The sequence below is a fragment of the Eubalaena glacialis genome, chromosome 4 (assembly GCF_028564815.1).
Source record: "Eubalaena glacialis isolate mEubGla1 chromosome 4, mEubGla1.1.hap2.+ XY, whole genome shotgun sequence".
NCBI classification, from domain to species: Eukaryota; Metazoa; Chordata; class Mammalia; order Artiodactyla; family Balaenidae; genus Eubalaena; species Eubalaena glacialis.
Window position 1 is genome coordinate 9,787,148 of NC_083719.1, and position 17,327 is coordinate 9,804,474.

Sequence of the window (17,327 nt, forward strand, 5' to 3'; positions counted from 1 at the left end):
TTGCCCAAAATATTATCCAGAGTACAGGTCTAGGAGCTATTTTGTACAGGTAATCTCAAAATGTAAAATGTTCTAGAAGCAGAATTGCTATATATATCAGCTCCACCATGGAGAAGCAATATTAATTCACCACATTTTATTTGCACGACAATCGACATGTCATCACGTTAATTCATGTGACACCCTTTATAGTATTATCCACATTTTTAAGATCAAAAGAGGTGACATCATTTGTTCAAGGTCACAGAGCTAGTTGGTGGTGGCACCAGGACTTCTGACTCCACAGTTGACATTCTTTCCACTTTATCTCCTTAAGAAACTGGAATACTCATCGATTCATCATTAGTAAAGAAGAGGTAATGTATCTTCAGCTCCTAAGGGTCATGCTTGATTATTCCCCAGATGTGGACTTTTTTGGTCACCTCTCAATTCATGCCAGGATATGCTTTCATAGCCTCCCTTAGAGCAGATTCTTGCCATCGTTTTGGGTGACTCCAAAACGCCAAAACACGGCCCTTCAGCTCCTTGCCTGTCTCCACTGCTGAGAAATTTGCTTCCCACCAGTTCAGCCACCCCCTGGAATCCACTGTCACCCCTCTGACTGTAACCCCTTAGAAACTTAATCATGTTACCTGATGAGAGGCAAAACAGCACAGTGTTAATTTCATGGGCTCTGGAATCTGACCCCTGGACTTCAACCCTATTCCAGTTCTACAGTTTACTAGCTGGGCAAGTTTTAGTGTCATGGTCCTAAAAAAGTTGATAAGATTAAAAGAGTTAATAATACATGTGAAGAGCCAAACAATCTGGCATTTAGTTAGTGCTGAATAAATAGCATCTTTTTAAGCCCTTCAACCTTTGACCCCCTGTTTCTCTCCAGTCTTCACCAATGTGTATACTGGGGGAAATCCCTGAGAATTGTGACTGCGAATCTGTGAAGGAATGGAAACCCGCTGGCTAACTTCCATCACAGAGTGGTTCCTAGACCGACATAGATGCATGGAAGACACAGATGCATGGAAAGAAGCACAAATGATGGGGTTTACAGATACAGGGATGGGAGCAAAGTCCAGATTGGCTGTTGGATTCTGAGTAACATGAGAAAACTGGGAACACTGTGAGCCCAGGAAACATAGGCAGGGATGAGTCGGCCTAAAGCACATTTTCACACAAGCCTGATGGCTGGGGAATTCCAGGTGAATGTGTGAATGTGAAATTCCCTTCAAGAAAACAGTATCTGAGCAGAACGGGTGAAAAGACTGGGAAGTGAATCAGAGAGCAAGCAAATCTTCCTCTCCAGTTCATTATTCCTCTGTCTGGGAGAAGGGGAACACAGTAATAGCTGCTCCCGGACGTGACCCCGTACCTTGGAGACTCCTAAGGCACATTCACATATTGAAGTTTCTTAGAACTCCTGTTGTAAACCAGTAAGCTTAACTGTGTTGCAGCCTGGTTCTCCTGTTCCTAACTTTTATTTATCCTATTTTCATCTTATCTTCACCCCAATCCAGGAGATCAGATGTGAGATTTTTACCGTGGAGAAAATAAAGGACAAGATACAAGACCATGTTAGAAAAAGTTACCAGAGTACACAGTTCTAGGAAGTTCAGTGTTGCAGAGATGGTTTGGATTTAGTGATTCACGTGTATAAGAGAAAAACACTGGGTTCCTTGACTCCAAAAACTAGCTCTCCATGCAAATACTGGGGGATAACCCCCTGAACTCTGCCATCTCACTTTGTTCATCTATATAGTAGAGATTATAGTGCTGGTCTGACTCAAAGGAAAAAGAAAGAAGGTAAAAGTTAAACGAGACAATGCATGGAAAGTGCTTAGCAGAGGGCTTGACACAGATAAAGGAGATATTACAAGTTTCGCTTTTATTATTGTTATTTTACTCCTCGCTTTACAGAGTTCAAAAGCTTAAACTAGTTAACAAATATCATATGATATAGCTCATATGTGGAATCTAAAAAAAATGGTACAAATGAACTTATTTACAAAACAGAAATAGAGTCACAGATGCAGAAAACAAACTTATGGTCACCAAGGGGGAAGGGAGGGGGGATAAACTGGGAGATTGGGACTGACATATACACACTACTATAAATAAAATAGATAAGAACCTGCTGTATAGCACAAGGAACTCTACTCAATGCTCTGTAATGACCTATATGGGAAAAGAATCTAAAAAAGAGTGGATATATGTATATGTATAACGGATTCACTTTGCTGTACACCTGAAACTAACACAACATCGTAAATCAACTCTACTCCAATAAAAATTAACTTAAAAAAAGCTTAAACTATTTAGAGTACAACAACACTGTTAGTGATAAAAAGAACTCTGTCTTCCAAATATGAGGACCAGAGTCGCAGATTTTCACTGAAATCTTATCTCTGGAAGCAGTCTTAAATTTGCCAATTTAGAAAAATAAGTAGTGTCGTAAATATGAAAACTGCGCCTTAAGTTCTACTTGACAGTAGGCGATGGAAAGGTTTTGCTTTGTCTTATTAACTACAATAGATTGAAAAAGAATGATATTCATCTTTTTTGCACTTTTTAAAAGCCAAGAAGAAAAACAACAAATAAAGTGATAGACTTAAAGCTGCCCGACCTTCACGTACTTCGTCAGCTCACACTGTTAACTGAGGTATCTGATCTCAGAATGGAAAATGTTTCCAGATAATTCTTTTATTTCTCCACCAGGCAAGGAAAGCACTTCTTCTCCACAGACCATGAATCCTCAAACGTGCAGAAAGATATTGAAAGATACTTTCATTTAAAACTTCAAAACAAATGACAATAACGATAAAACTATTCTAATATAATTTCTAACCCATGTGGAAGGAGTCATGTGTACACCTGCCAGAGTGTGTTTAGTCAATATTGTATTTTTGCTTAATATTTTATGATTTTACATATACATTTAGGTCAATATCGTGTTGCAAGTACCTTCAGATGAAATCAGATTCTACATTCTTCTCCTCACCTCTCACAAACCTTGTGGTCTGTGTACCGACAAAGGGTCTGACGGTTAATACCTGAAGCAATCTGATCAAATGATGTTGGAATATTGCAAAGTTTACACTTTGAATTTTGATGAAGCTGAACCTTTCTCAAACAATAATATTTACCCATCATTTTGACAAGATCATCCAACTGGAATGGACAGAGCTCTTATGCCCTTTTGACAAAAGATTTAATGGTCTTGCTTCCAGTACATTCTGCCCTCAAAAGTTCATTCTTCAATAGTCAGAGGGTGCCTCCAACATAGGTGAGACTGGTATTCCTCACTAATAGCCTGCTAAAAGCTTCCCATCTCACTCAGCATAGGGCTGTCTCAGAAAATAATCTAAGAAGGAATAGAAAACGGATGACCTAAGGAAGAAATTCAATGGAAAATGCAGAGAATAAATTTATGTCTAATATTTGTCATCTGTTTCCTTAATTGCCCAGCCAAATTCTTCCCTTTTTTTAAAAAAATAAATGTATTTATTTATTTATTTTTGGCTGCGTTGGGTCTTCGTTGCTGCATACGGGCTTTCTCTAGTTGAGGCGAGCGGGGGTTACTCTTCGTTGCGGTGTGCAGGCTTCTCACTGCGGTGGCTTCTCTCGTTGCGGAGCACGGGCTCTAGGTGCATGGGCTTCAGTAGCTGTGGTGCGCGGGCTCAGTAGTTGTGGCGCACGGGCTTAGTTGCTCTGTGGCATGTGGGATCTTCCTGGACCAGGGATCGAACTTGTGTCGCCTGCATTGGCAGGCGGATTCTTTTTTTTTTTTTTTTTAAATTAATTAATTTATTTATTTATGGCTGTGTTGTGTCTTCATTTCTGTGCGAGGGCTTTCTCTAGTTGTGGCAAGCGGGGGCCACTCTTCATCGCAGTGCGCGGGCCTCTCACTATCGCGGCCTCTCTTGTTGCGGAGCACAGGCTCCAGACGCGCAGGCTCAGTAGTTGTGGCTCACGGGCCCAGTTGCTCCGCGGCATGTGGGATCTTCCCAGACCAGGGCTCGAACCCGTGTCCCCTGCATTGGCAGGCAGATTCTCAACCACTGCGCCACCAGGGAAGCCCCGGCAGGCGGATTCTTAACCACTGTGCCACCAGGGAAGTCCTGCCCAGCCAATTTCTGAATTTAACTTACATCAGAAGAGCTTAAAAGTTGAGACACTAGATTTCACTCATATTTTCATATTGAGAAATGTGTGCATGAGAACCCAAAATGTACCTTTCTACTGTTTTCTACTATGCCATCCTCATTAATTGATAAATGTTCTACCCCCAAAAGTGGCCCTGCTGCATTTCTCTATCTGTTCCTAAATCTGGCCTCATTCCAGCCATGCTGATCTCCTGTAAATACCTCAGGGCCTTTGCACTTGCTACTCCTAGTACTTTACCCTGGGACACAACTTCCTCCCTCTCTTCTTCCTGTAGGGTTCTCTGCTCAAGCATCATTTCACCATAGCACCCCTCCCTTCACTCTTTTCCCCCTTGTTCTGCTTCATTGTTCTTTATGGTTCTTCAATTTTCTTTCTCCCCTCACTAGGTGTGAACTTCATGAAGGCAGAAACTTTGCTTGTTTTGTTTACTGCTGAATCTCAAGCCCTGGAAATTTGTGGAATAAAAGTGCCACTAAATAAAAATTCATTGGATCAACTGTGTGAATAAATAAGTGAAGCATTTTCAAATCTTATCTGCACATGGCCAAATATGCAAACAGAGTGCAGAAGGCACAACAGTCCCCATGTCAGGCCAAACCCAGTCCTTTTATAAGAACCTGAGACTAAATGTAAAAATAAACCCAAGGAGTGAGAAACAGGCCAGGTGGGAGTAGATCCACTAAGACTTAGAGTCAGAGATTGCTCACAAACCTCTCAGCTATTAGAACTAAGAATGTCTCTGCTAGTCTAGCTTCAAGAATTCTGTGATTGGCTTTCCTCAGGGGTGAATTAAGCCCAGAGACAAGGGGTCAAGATCAGTGCGGAGTCTATTCCCCTGCCCTTCCATGTGGATGACCTAACTCATCTTGAGCATGTTCTGGCTGCAATGAACTAGTATTATAAAATCCTTGAATTTCAAAGCTGGAATGGATTTTTGCATAGTTGAGCCAACACGCCTCATAAATGAGTAAACAATAGAGTGACATTTTTTTTTCATTAGTTCATGTCTTTTATTAACCAATATACAATTACTTGTCTTCTGGTTTATTGAAACAATAGGTCAGACAACATTTGCCACAATGTCTGTCAAAGTGGCTGGCCATAAAAACTCCAGCACCACATTCATTTGAAGGGCACTCCCAACGAAGGCGACTGATTTTGCCATTCTCATCCACCTTATAGTATTTCAGGACAGCCAGCTTAACCTTCTTTCTGTTATGCTTGTTCTTCTTGGGAGTGGTGTAAGACTTCTTCTTCCTTTTCTTAGCACCACCATGAAGTCTCAACACAAGATGAAGAGCGAACTCCTTTTGAATGCTGTAGTCAGACAAAATACGTCCATCTTCCAGTTGCTTGCCTGCAAAGATCAGTCTTTGCTGGTCAGGAGGAATTCCTTCCTTGTCCTGGATCTTGGCCTTTACATTTTCTATTGCATCCGAGGGTTCGACCTCGAGAGTGATGGTCTTCCCCGTCAGGGTCTTCACGAAAATCTGCATATTGGCGGCGGTGCCACTGCAGATGGAGGATCCGAAAGCTAGAGTGACATTTTAAAAAATTCAAATGTTTGCATTCAAGGCTTGGGGAAACTATCTACCGAGAAATAATTTTAGATTAGAAAGAAATAAGGACTGAGTCATTGCTTCTGAGAGATGCTATGTAGCATCCACAGAAATTCCTGGTGAAGCTTAAAAATTTACAGAAGAATAGAGTGATGTTACTATCAGTGTGCTACATTGTTATTTGATACCCAGGTATATTGAGTCCTGTGGTCTGGGCTGAACTAACAGAAGGTGACAGAGGAAAACAAGGGCAGGAGGCAACCAGGTGAGTGACCAGGCCATGGTGGTGTCTTTGTCCATTTGGGCCGCTCTAACAAAAATACCCCACAGAGTGTGGCTTATAAACAACAGAGATTTATTGCTCACAGCTCTGGAGGCTGGAAGTCTGAGATCAAGGTGCCAGCATGGTCGGGTGAGGAACATCCTCTGGTCAAAGACTTCTCATTGTGTCCTCATATGGCAGAAGGGATGAGGGAGCTCTCTGGGGTCTCTATTATAAGACACTAATCCCATTCCTGTGGGCCCCATCCTCATGACCTAAGTGGCTCCCAAAGGCCCCACCTCCTAATACCATCACATTCGGGGGTTAGGATTTCAACATATGAATTTTGGGGGGACACATTCAGACCATAGTGGATGGTTTCAAGGCATCCACAGAGGGTCACTGAAATTTGACCTTGCTGACAAATGAACGCCCCTCTCCTCATTATAATCCAAAGATATCTAAACACACTTCTGCAAGTTGTGGCCACTTGGACCAAACAGAGGGCATAATTCCTGGCTAAGAGCAAAGAGCTGAGGACTAGAGAGATCACAGTTCTAGTTTTAAAGTCTAGGCTATTCATGCCTCATTTTTAATGACTTGTCAGGCAGAGGACTCAGGTAACCTGCCTCTCCCACTTCAGGCATGGCCTGGATCCCTGGCATTCAGTCTGGATTTGACCTATTACAAAGCACTGATATCTGCAAAACTTCTCCTCTCAACCTGAGTCCTGGCCTTGGCCTCTTCTGGCTTCCCTGTTCTTCATTGCCCACTTCCTGGCGTGGCAGTGGACACTTCACCATTTGTGGCCACAGGCTTCAGTCTTAGGATATTATAAGTGCATTTATGGAAGAAATTCTTCAGAATGATAAGCTGGATACTGAAATAGGCTACAATGAGAAAAAATGTCAACATGAAAACTGAAGCAAAGGAATTCAAATAAAAAGTGAAGTTAGAAATATAAATGGGAAATAAATTCCATTACTGGGGTCTTGGGAAGTAACTGACTTTTATATTACGGAGTGTTTTGTTTAAATAATTACAGATTCAACAAAGAAATGAGCTGCTACCATTCCAATCTATGTGTTTCTTAACTTTGGTTTACAGCAAATAAACCACCACAGTGTAAAGAAGCAAGCAAAAGGACAACCAAATTAACTACCCAGAAACTGCCTCTGTCCCACGTGGACTCTGCATGGGTGCCCTCCCTTCTCTGTATTTGAATACTCCTCACTCCTCAGTCTTGATTAAGTGTGGACTATCCATCAATCTCAGTCCTACATTTAAAACTCATTAAAAATCTGTTTGCAATTCCTCGAAAAGATTAACCACACAAGTCCAACATGATAGCTTTGCCAATTAAAATGCTCCCGCTTTACCGTTTCATTTCAAGTGTATTGTAATTATATTATATTGCTTCTGGTCGAGTTAGAAAATTTATTCAAATAATAATCCTATTTTTGGTATATGGTACACTCTTAGCACTATTTCTCATGTTAATTATGCACAAAACTTGAAAATGTATTTATGTGTCTAAAGAAGTAAGATTGTCTTTGTCTGTCTGTCTATCTATCTATCTATCCATCCATCTATCTATCTATCCATCCATCCATCCATCCCTTAAACTGTGCGGTTATGTAAATATCCACAAATCCATAAGAAGGGCTAACTATTTACCCTTCGGGTGTCTTGGCTTTTTGTACAACCACTTTTCTATCTCTCACTTGTGTGTGTGTGTTTTTTTTGGGGTGGGGGGCTCACCGTGCGCCATGCGGGATCTTAGTTCCCGGAACAGGGATCGAACCCATGCCCCCTGCAGTGGAAGCGCAGAGCCTTAACCACTGGACCACAGGGGAAGTCCCTCACCTGTGTTTTTAGTAAGAAATTTACAACAGAGATCACATTCATTTGCCTGCTCAGGCTTATAAACAGATGCATAATGGGAATATGGTTCCCAGTTACGTGTTTTGAGAAATCACTTGTGCTTAGTCGATCCTATGAGTTAGAGAGAGAAGCAGTTCCTGGCATCATTCCCTATGTCCCAACTTTTGACTTATCCTTCTCCAGGATTAAGTCAGAGCACAAACCCCTTGCTCTACCTGTCCTAGATACTCGAGAAAGCATATATGGATGTGTTTACAATATAAAAAAAAAAACCAAACTAATCTTAAGGATCCTTTTTTTCCTTTGTCATGCAAAAAAGCAAACACTGACTCAATTTCTTTTCTTTTCTTTTTGTTTTTTAATGAATTGGAAAGCACTGAGTGAAGGAGACAGATGTTCATGAACTCCAGGTCGAGCTAAGCTTTGGCAGCCAGAAAAGTGTTCCTTATAAATATGATTTTATTTGTAAATGAGAGAGACAGATTTCTGGTTTTCTTTTCCACTCTCAACTGGTTAGTGTGGCAAGCTCTACAGAGATTGCCAAAATTAATTAGAACCAATTTTAATTAATTATTTCAAGTTAATTTTTGTTAACTAGAGGTGACCCAGAACTAAGATTCACTTTTGAGATGATATCTAGGTAAATGCTTCTAAAACTAAATTGCAAATATGTTGGATTTTTCATTCATTCATCAGATATTTACTGATACCCTACAATGTGTCTACGCCTCTTTAAGGCACTGGGAAATTTGGTAGTTAACCAAACAGACAAAAATTCCTTCATTTGTAGTTGAGAGAGAAAGATAATAAAGTAAATAAGTAAATAAATATAGAGTATGTTAGAAGGTGATATAAAGGAAACAGGGATACGTAGTGTCAAGGGTTCAGCTCTAAATAAAGTACTGTGGGGTCTTCACTGAGTGGATGTTGAGAGGGAGCAGGCAGGTGATGAGATGTCAGGAGAGCCCCAGGTGAGGGAGGAGCCTCTTCAATGTCTGTGAGGGGAGAGAGCACCCCAAGGACAGTGTGCCTACAGCCCAGAAAGGGGCTGAGCATCAAAAGACGAGCTCAGTGGAGCAACAGGGCCCCAGCAAGAAGGATGGTCCGTCACTGTAGGAACTTTGATGTTGACTCTGAGTATCTGAAAGGCCGTAGGAAGTATTTGAACTAGGAAGTGAACTGACCTAATTTATGCTTTTAAAGATCATGCTGACTCTGGTGTAGAGAACAGACTGTTGGGGAACTGAAGTTGGGAGGCTGGTAATGGGGTAAAGGTAACAATTTAGGTTCAATGGGCCAGTGGACCAGGCAGGTAAGGAGGTGGTGAGAGGTGATTGATCCTGGCTAGATCATGAAAGTAAGGTGGCAGGATTGGTTATTGGTTAGAATATGGGATTGAAGAGATAAAAAGAGCCAAGATCAACTCATATGCTTTATTAACTAAAATTATAGGAATAGTCAATCATGGGTTTGACGTAGGTGTTCATTCATTGTGACCATATTTACTATGAATTCCTAACAACATGAAAGAGGGAAATCTTTCTAAGCTACCTTGAGTACAGGCAGGGATCCCAAAATGATTTCTCCCTTTATGCTTTGCTTTCCCTCGTTGAAAAGATATTTCTTTCTTCTCCCCCGCCAAATATTTTCTTTAGACTTCATAAACATCTTAATGTTTTTTTGTCTTTCAGAGCACACATTTTTCTTAAATAATTATGTTAAAAATTACTAAATATATCTTATATTTTCACATAGTTACTGTTCACGTTGTTATTAATCTGCATACCTTTTCCCATTAAACTGTAAAATATTTTTTTAGAAAACTCTTTCACTATGTGTACTCAAAGTTTTTCTGAAATAGTAGAAGATACCCCAAACTAGACTGTTCCTTTTTTTGCATTCTCTTCCAGTCTGCGTTGTTACTTTCACAAAGTGAATACAATTCATGGGTTGCTCTCAATTACTGTAGATGGATATGCATGTTTCAGCAAATGGTAAGAAATTTGAAACATAATAAGTGTAGCAGCTGTGCACCTGGGCATTCTCACATGATCTCTGTCCCAATTTTGAAATGCAAGGATTAAGCAAACAAAAGTGAGACAGCTTTCCTGTCACCTTTATTTTGCCAAACTGACTCAAATGAAGATAACTTTTGACTGTATGATTCCTGATCTGTAATTATTTCAGGAGCAACTCCTGAAAAATTCAGAGCTATCACACAACATCTGTTTCTCCCTCCAACATCGTTCAGACCCTGAAAATATTAAAACCGATATAAGGCAATTAAATAAATTTAGCAGGGTGGTTCAGTTTAGCCTCTCAGAAAATACTGGAGAGAAGATGACCAAATCCATCTGGAGTTTGTTGATATTTCTTGGCGTTTCATTATAAGAATGTGGGTACTGCTATAGCATACGGGGACTAACTCACACAGAATGTGGTCGAAGACAGTAGTCAACTTCAATCCACAGGTACAGATGGCCATTTTTGAGTAACCTTCCCTAACGGCAGACTTTATGGAAACAGTTTGGGAGTACAACTAAAAATAAGCTTCATGGGACTTTTATTTCCTAATTTAAAAAGATAAAACAATTTTTAAAAAGAGACGGTTCTGTCCTACAGCCATTCACCTGGAAGGTAGCTCATTTGGAAGAGCTACTGATTATCATTGAGTTCTAGACCTTTTATCAGTGTATCCTATATCCTGACACTCATCCGTCAGTTTACTCATGAGTTCTTTTGGATCCACTGTCTTTGAAAAAAATTGAAGAAATTATGGCAAAATGGACTAGCCGATGTCTTCCAAACTCTACAATCAAATCAACACTAGACTATGACGCATCACATTTAGAGGAAAGTTTACAGACTCAAGTGTAAAAATTACTATGAACAATAAGAAAATTTTATCTCCTTTCTCTTCCTTTTCCAATGTGTTCAAAATTACCAGCTACCACCTTGCATTCTAATTTGAAGCATTTAAAAAAAAAATCATGCCTCTAATAACGACAGTCAAAAAATTACTTGCTAAAGAGCATACTTATTCCCAGACTCCTGAGATACTGACAAGATGACAGCATTTCCAAGGCCCCTGTTCATCATTGTTCTGTAAGACTGTCAGTATGAAAGTGACTGATGCCTTCTCATCCACTTGCTTTCCCCCCCGCATCAACCAACCAATTCTTTGTGACAGGCTCATTTTCGGGGCAAACAATGTTCTATGTGTTGGTCAGGTTTCCACACACGCATGTACAGAAGCAGAAATGTTACACAGGTAGAATTAACAAGGAAAGAAAACGGTGTTATGGCCATCTTTCCAGGGTCCAGGGATCCCGAGTGTGGTCAAGAAGAAGGGGCTGGACACAGCAAAGACATAGAGCCCACAATAGGACCCAGATGCCCAGGCCCATGGGTGGTATTACTCACAAGGGTACTCACTGGAGCCATCCAAAGAGCACAGGCATAAGCTAATCCACAAGGCTGGTACCCGCGTCATTGCCTGCAGTTGGTCTGAACCGTGGCCCACACGTGCAGGAGGTGTCACTGGAACCAGCACAGGCTGTGGGCTCCATGAGAGGGTGAGGAGAGCCAGGCTCTCCAGGCTCACCTGTCCCCACCCCAGACACGACAGGCCACCTAGACCATGTGATTGCTGCCCTCTTTTCTCCCCACCTTCCTCTTCCTGTGTGCTTTCCACTTGTCCTGGCTTTATTTCAAATGGACCAACCCTGAGAAGCCCCTCTCTCCTCTTCCCTCATTGGGACAAGTCTTACTACATGTCCAAGGCTGAGGAGAGTCCTGACAGCTGAGGTCTCTGGGGTGAGTGGCTATTGTGTCAGTTCCTGTTCTCTAAGTTGGGCTGGTGCCCGACGCTACCCAGAACATTCCTGAAGGTAAATAACTTGTAATAGGTTCTGGCCTTTGCAATATAATTTGGTTTGTTTTCTCTGTGTGTGTAGGTATGTAAAAAAATAACTAAGTAAACAAATAAGTACATTTTAATTCGAGTTTTTAAAAAGGTGATTGGGTTCCTAGGAGTATCTTTGTACTTATAGAAATTTTAAAGTTATTTAAGCAGCAGTTATTGGGGATTTAGTTCCAGTGAATTATGACCAATTAGTTGTCTTGTACAACTAACATTCCATGTTTTTGGATATGCAGAATTATTTAAAACGTTGAGTAAGTCTTTAAGCATCTAACACATATACAATATTTTTAGGGGGCATAAAGATAAGAAAAACTTCCTGTTTTTAAATTTAGTTAATAAAAAGAATAGGATTAAAAGTACATGTTAGCTTTTAGTGATACTGTGCTATTCTTTTTCTTTTAACTAAAGTATTTGCTTTTTCTTCTTTTATTAATTCAAATTAGAGTTAAAAATGTCTCGGTGTAAAATGCCAAGCTGGAATCATTAATCTACACCAAGAAATGGCAGAAGCAGCAGGGAGAATGAAACTCAAGGCTCAATTAACAATAAAAGAAAACTGCACTGTTGTGATATTTCCAGGGTGCCAGGTATCCTGGGATCAAGGTGGTCCCCAGCCCGTGGAAAAGGGAATCACAGCAACCTAATAGGTTATATGATCCTTTGGAATGAGAGTTTAAGTATCAGTCAGGTCTTCTGGCCACTGGAGGTGAAGGTGAAAGGGTAAAATAATTTTATCATTGTGTGATCATAAAATAGAAAGTCATTAAGATAAACAGTAAATACACTTATGACATTCTTGTTGTAAAGAAAAGCGGGGGCGGATTATGAAGTACTTTTCAATCAAAGCAAACTCACTCAGGATAAAAATTGGGGGAGAATGAAGCCATCTCAGTGGTTCCATGGTGTAAACCACAGAAGAGATGATCTGTCAAAAGAACAGCAAGATTTCAGATCACTCTCCAGACACAGTATGCACGGTGTTTATCCGGAAGTGTCCAAGGGGCATAGGGGCAATCCTTGAGTCAGTCAAACATTCCCGGGTGGCTTTATTTATAGTGACTATACTTGTTCATTTCTAGAAATTGTATTTGGGCTTTTTAAAAATTTTATAGTCTCTTATTTTATGGTTTCTTTCAGCTTGCTCTAGTCACTCAAATTCCTGGACCCCCAATCGTTTAGTTTGCTGAAACTGCTGACTCTTTCCTGGTGACTCATTTGTCTTGTCCTTGACATCTTTGAACTCTGAGCTTATAGTCAGTGGGGTTTCTCTTCTTTCCTAAGGGGTTCTTGCATGATCCACTGTGTGGAAAGGCTTTGCAGAAAAGTGTTATGTTCACCTAATGCTGGGATCCACAGGGTTTCTGGACAAGTCTTCAGTTTATTGTTTTCAGCTCAAGTTTCTGTACAACAGACAAGCTGTAAGTTCAGACCCTGCCCTCAACACGTCTGGTTTCTCAAAGAAGAAAAATTTCCCCACTTAAGCACCAGAGAGGGCAAGCTTCCCTGGTGATCCCAAATCAGTGATGAGGAGTTTTGAGCTCTTTCCACAGGTGGGGCTGCCCTTTCAGTCCCCAGGCATCGTGCAGAGACCCTGTTCCAGCTCCCTTCTCATCCAGCTTAAAATCATGTCCTTCTTTCTTGGTGGATATCTAAGTCCGCTTGGGCTGCTACAACAAAGTACCATATACTGGGTGGCGGCTTATAAACAACAGAAGTTTATTTCTCACAGTTCTGGAGGCTGGAAGTCTGAATCAGGGTGCCAGCAGGGCTGGAGTCTGGTGAGGGCCCTCTTCCTGGCAGACGACCACCTTCCTGCTGTGTCCTCACATAGCAGAAGGGATGAGGAAGCTCTCTGGGGCCTCTCTTATAAGGGCACTAATTCTATTCTTGAGGGCTCCACCTTCATGACGATTCAATTCCCAAAGGCCCCACCTCCAAATAGCATCACATTGGGGATTAGGTTCCAACACATGAAGTTGCAGCTTGGGTGGGACGACACAAAAATATTCAGTTTATGGTAGTGAGCCTTTAGCGTCTGGTCCTCTTTCCTCTTGGATTATATCTGGATCGTAAAGCCTTGAGTTTAAGCTCCATCAGCTTCGACTTCTCCATTTCTGGTACCTGCAGATTTCCCTTTCTTTCCTTGGAGATAAGCTGTGTATTATATTATTTGGTCTTATTTTATTGATGATTTCTAAGAGTACACAGGAAGAAATCCAGCCAACATCAGCTGGGTCAGCCATGCTGTTGGAAGTCAGATAAATCGATACTGAAGTTAGCACACTGAACCCAGGACCCTCTTAACTCAAATTCAGTACAGAAAGATGTAAAGCTGCTGCATTTATTGGAGCAACAGGGCACTGAAACCTGGATCCATCTTCAGAGAAGTCAGTCAGTCAACTGACACAGCTCCTTACAAACAGAAATTATCATGTCACAGTGGCTGACAAAAGACAGCCTTCTAAGTATTGTCTGCTTAAGACCAGAAACCCCACAGGCACACATTTCTGGCCAGTTGCTTGGAAAATTCTCCACCTCTGTGAATTTCCATTCAGGACTTTCTCATCAGATTTTTCTTAGTGTTTTAAATACTTAATTAGACCATTTTCCTTTCTTTTGTAAACTTTTTTAGCATTCCACTTTCACCTTGAAAACCACCACGGTAGACCATCCCCTCCTTTTACCACCTCACCCCATTAAGTGCTATTAACTCCAATGCTTTGTAGTCTTACGTCCTGTGTCCTATTCATTCTCACCGCTAGCCTGGTCTCCTCTGGCTTTTTTAAGTCCCTGACCTGCTCCTTCGGCCATGAGCCTTCACAGGGTTCCTGAAATTTATATTTTTTAATTCAATCCTTCAGAGGCTCCCAAAGATAATCAAAATATCTTCCAAATTCCTTAGTACAGCATATAATAATTCTATGTTATCCCATTCTGCCCTTGCCTCCACTTACTTATTAGACTATACTTTTTAGAATAGTTTTAGAAAAATTGAGAAAATAGTACAGAGAGTTCCCATATACCCCACATCCAATTTTCCCCCTATTATTAACATCTAATATTAGTATGGCATATTTATCACAATTATTAAACCTATATTGGTACATTATCATTAACTAAAGTCCATAGTTTCTTCAATTTCCTTTTCAGTTTTTTTCTAATGTCCTTTTTCTGTCCCAGGAACCCATCCACCAGGATCCCACATTGCCTTTGGTCATCATGTCTCCTCAGACTCCTCTTGGCTGAGACAGTGTCTCAGACTTTTCTTGTTTTTGATGATTTGGACAGTTTTGATGAATTCTGGTCTGGTGTTTTGTAGAATGTCCAGTATTGGGATTTATCTTCCTATTTTCTCATGATAAGACTGAGATTGTAGGTTTTGGGGAGGAAGACCCCAGAAGGGAAGGGAGCACTTCATCACATCAGAACAAGGGTGCACACCATCCACATGACTTATCCCTGTTGATGTGGATCTTCATGACTTGGCTAAGGTAGTGTTTATTTGTCAGGTTTCTCCCCTTCTTTTCAGGACTCCTTGGTGCATCCACTCATCACTTGCATCTTGGTCACACATTAGTTCACAGCACACACTTAAGAAGGCTTTTTGTGAGGTCCCTCTTTTGTTCAATTTTATTTTATTATTTTTTCCTTCATCCTCTATCCCTATACCCATCCATGCCACGCCTACCCCAATATATCCTCTTAACATATTAAATGTATAACCGTCCTATTTATCTTCTCTATACTTATTAGATGAAAGGTGGTATTTCTGCATGCATAATCTTAAAAACACATACATGTTATAATAACTTTTTAAAGAAACTTTCTTCAAACAACATTAGGTTTGGGTAACCGTCCAGTTCTTTACTTCTGACTGCTGCCTAATGGCTCTTTGGGTTTATCAACCGTATTTTCTTTTATCGATGACTCAAATGATGGAGACTAGAATACTTCCAGCTTCTGTGTCCACACCAAATGCTTGAGTTAATTCCTGGGATGGTCTCCTTATGGTCCTGTGGGAGAATTTCCCCCTCGTATTTACCCAGGGGTAGAAACACTGGGTCCTGGGGCTTTTTGCAATCCAGCTCCAAAGTGCCTGCACCTGTTCACGTGGGATGTGAGTGCCTCTTTGCCCACATCCTCCCCAGGATTTAATTTTATTTGACTTTGCAGCATTCTCCACATTGATGGGTATAAAGCAGTCTATCCTTATTGTTCTCATTTGTATTTTTGATTATTAGTGTATCAGTCAGGGTTCTCTCACCCCACATGGCCAGTCAGGTTGACACAGAGAATTAACCATCACAATTAGTAAGGTCTAACTTATTTTTACAAGTCTTACCATTTGTTTGCCTCCTATGAATTGCCTAATCATATCCTTTGTCCATTTTCTTTTTTTTTTTTTGTATTGTGTGATTTTGCCCTTCTAGTGGATGTACTAAACTTTCTTGCATACTCTGGATATGAATCTTTCATCAGTTTTACCTGCTGCAATTACCTTGTCCCAGCTTTCACCTATGTTTATGATGTCCTTACTCAAAGTAGTAATCTTTTATTTTGCTGTAGTCAAGTACATCAAATTCTCAACTTATGGTTTGGCCTTTGTGCATCTTGTTTAAGAAATATTTTTCTCATGGTTGTCAATATACTATTCTAGATTATTAATTTATACGATTTGATATTGAGATAAAACTAATTTTTCTCCATGTAGTGAGCCAATTTTCAACATCAGGCACTGAACATCATCTTTATCCTGTGACTTATGATGCCAAGATCACCAAATACAAGGTTCCCTTAAGTACCCAGCTCTGATATCGGATTCTAGTTTGCTGGGTTATTATTAACTCATAAGTATTCATCATACTCAATGCCGGTCCTAATAAAAAAACCATGATTATATAAGTTATAGTTAAATGGGCTTATGTTTTTCTCTTATCTCTACACAACCATACTTTACTTGTCTTTCAATATCCAACCTCTCTGTGGATTCTTCTTAAATACCCGTTTTAATTTAGTTGTTTAATTCACTGCATGTCCAAGCACCCTATCTCCCCCACTAACATTAAACCCCAAAGAGGTAGTAAAACTTCTAAATCTTTGCCAGTTACCAGCTGCATGACCATTGGCCAGTTTCGTAGGCCATCAGAGCTATGGTTTCCTCTTCTTATGGGGCAAAATAAAACAACAGGATTAATGAACATTTATTGCATGTCCTATTGCATAGTTCTAGGAAGTAGCAAAGATTATTACTGCCATTTTGTAGACAAAAATTTGAAGCTTGTCCAAACTTGCACAGCTAATAAGTAACTGCTAGAGTAGGGATTTAAACCCAGGATGTCTAAAGATAAAAATCTGTGTTCCTACTTTTACCCTATATCCCCTTATTTGGACCATAGGGAGAGAGGTCTACTTCAATGATCAGTAATTATTATTTACAACTCCTGAACTATGGAATAGAGCAGAACCTCTCACAACCTCAGCTTGCTCCAGTGGCTTTATGACAGCTAACACAGAAGGAATATTCCTCATGGGAAATAGA

The 17,327-nt window shown here is 40.5% G+C and overlaps 2 protein-coding genes across 3 annotated transcripts in view; both read right to left on the reverse strand.

Moving 5' to 3' along the window:
* The window catches only part of CTNND2 (catenin delta 2), a 975,434-nt gene that overhangs the window by 516,813 nt on the left and 441,294 nt on the right, over positions 1-17,327 (reverse strand). The gene's annotated exons all lie outside the window — the stretch shown is intronic.
* On the reverse strand, positions 5,187-5,682 carry LOC133090751 (ubiquitin-ribosomal protein eS31 fusion protein-like). The gene has a single exon (XM_061189133.1). It carries the CDS (start codon positions 5,652-5,654, stop codon positions 5,187-5,189), a length of 468 nt encoding a protein of 155 aa, XP_061045116.1. The 5' UTR covers positions 5,655-5,682.

Excerpts from the sequence above, each read along its gene's own strand:
- LOC133090751 (XM_061189133.1), bottom strand. The coding sequence starts at position 5,654 with ATGCAGATTTTCGTGAAGACCCTGACGGGGAAGACCATCACTCTCGAG.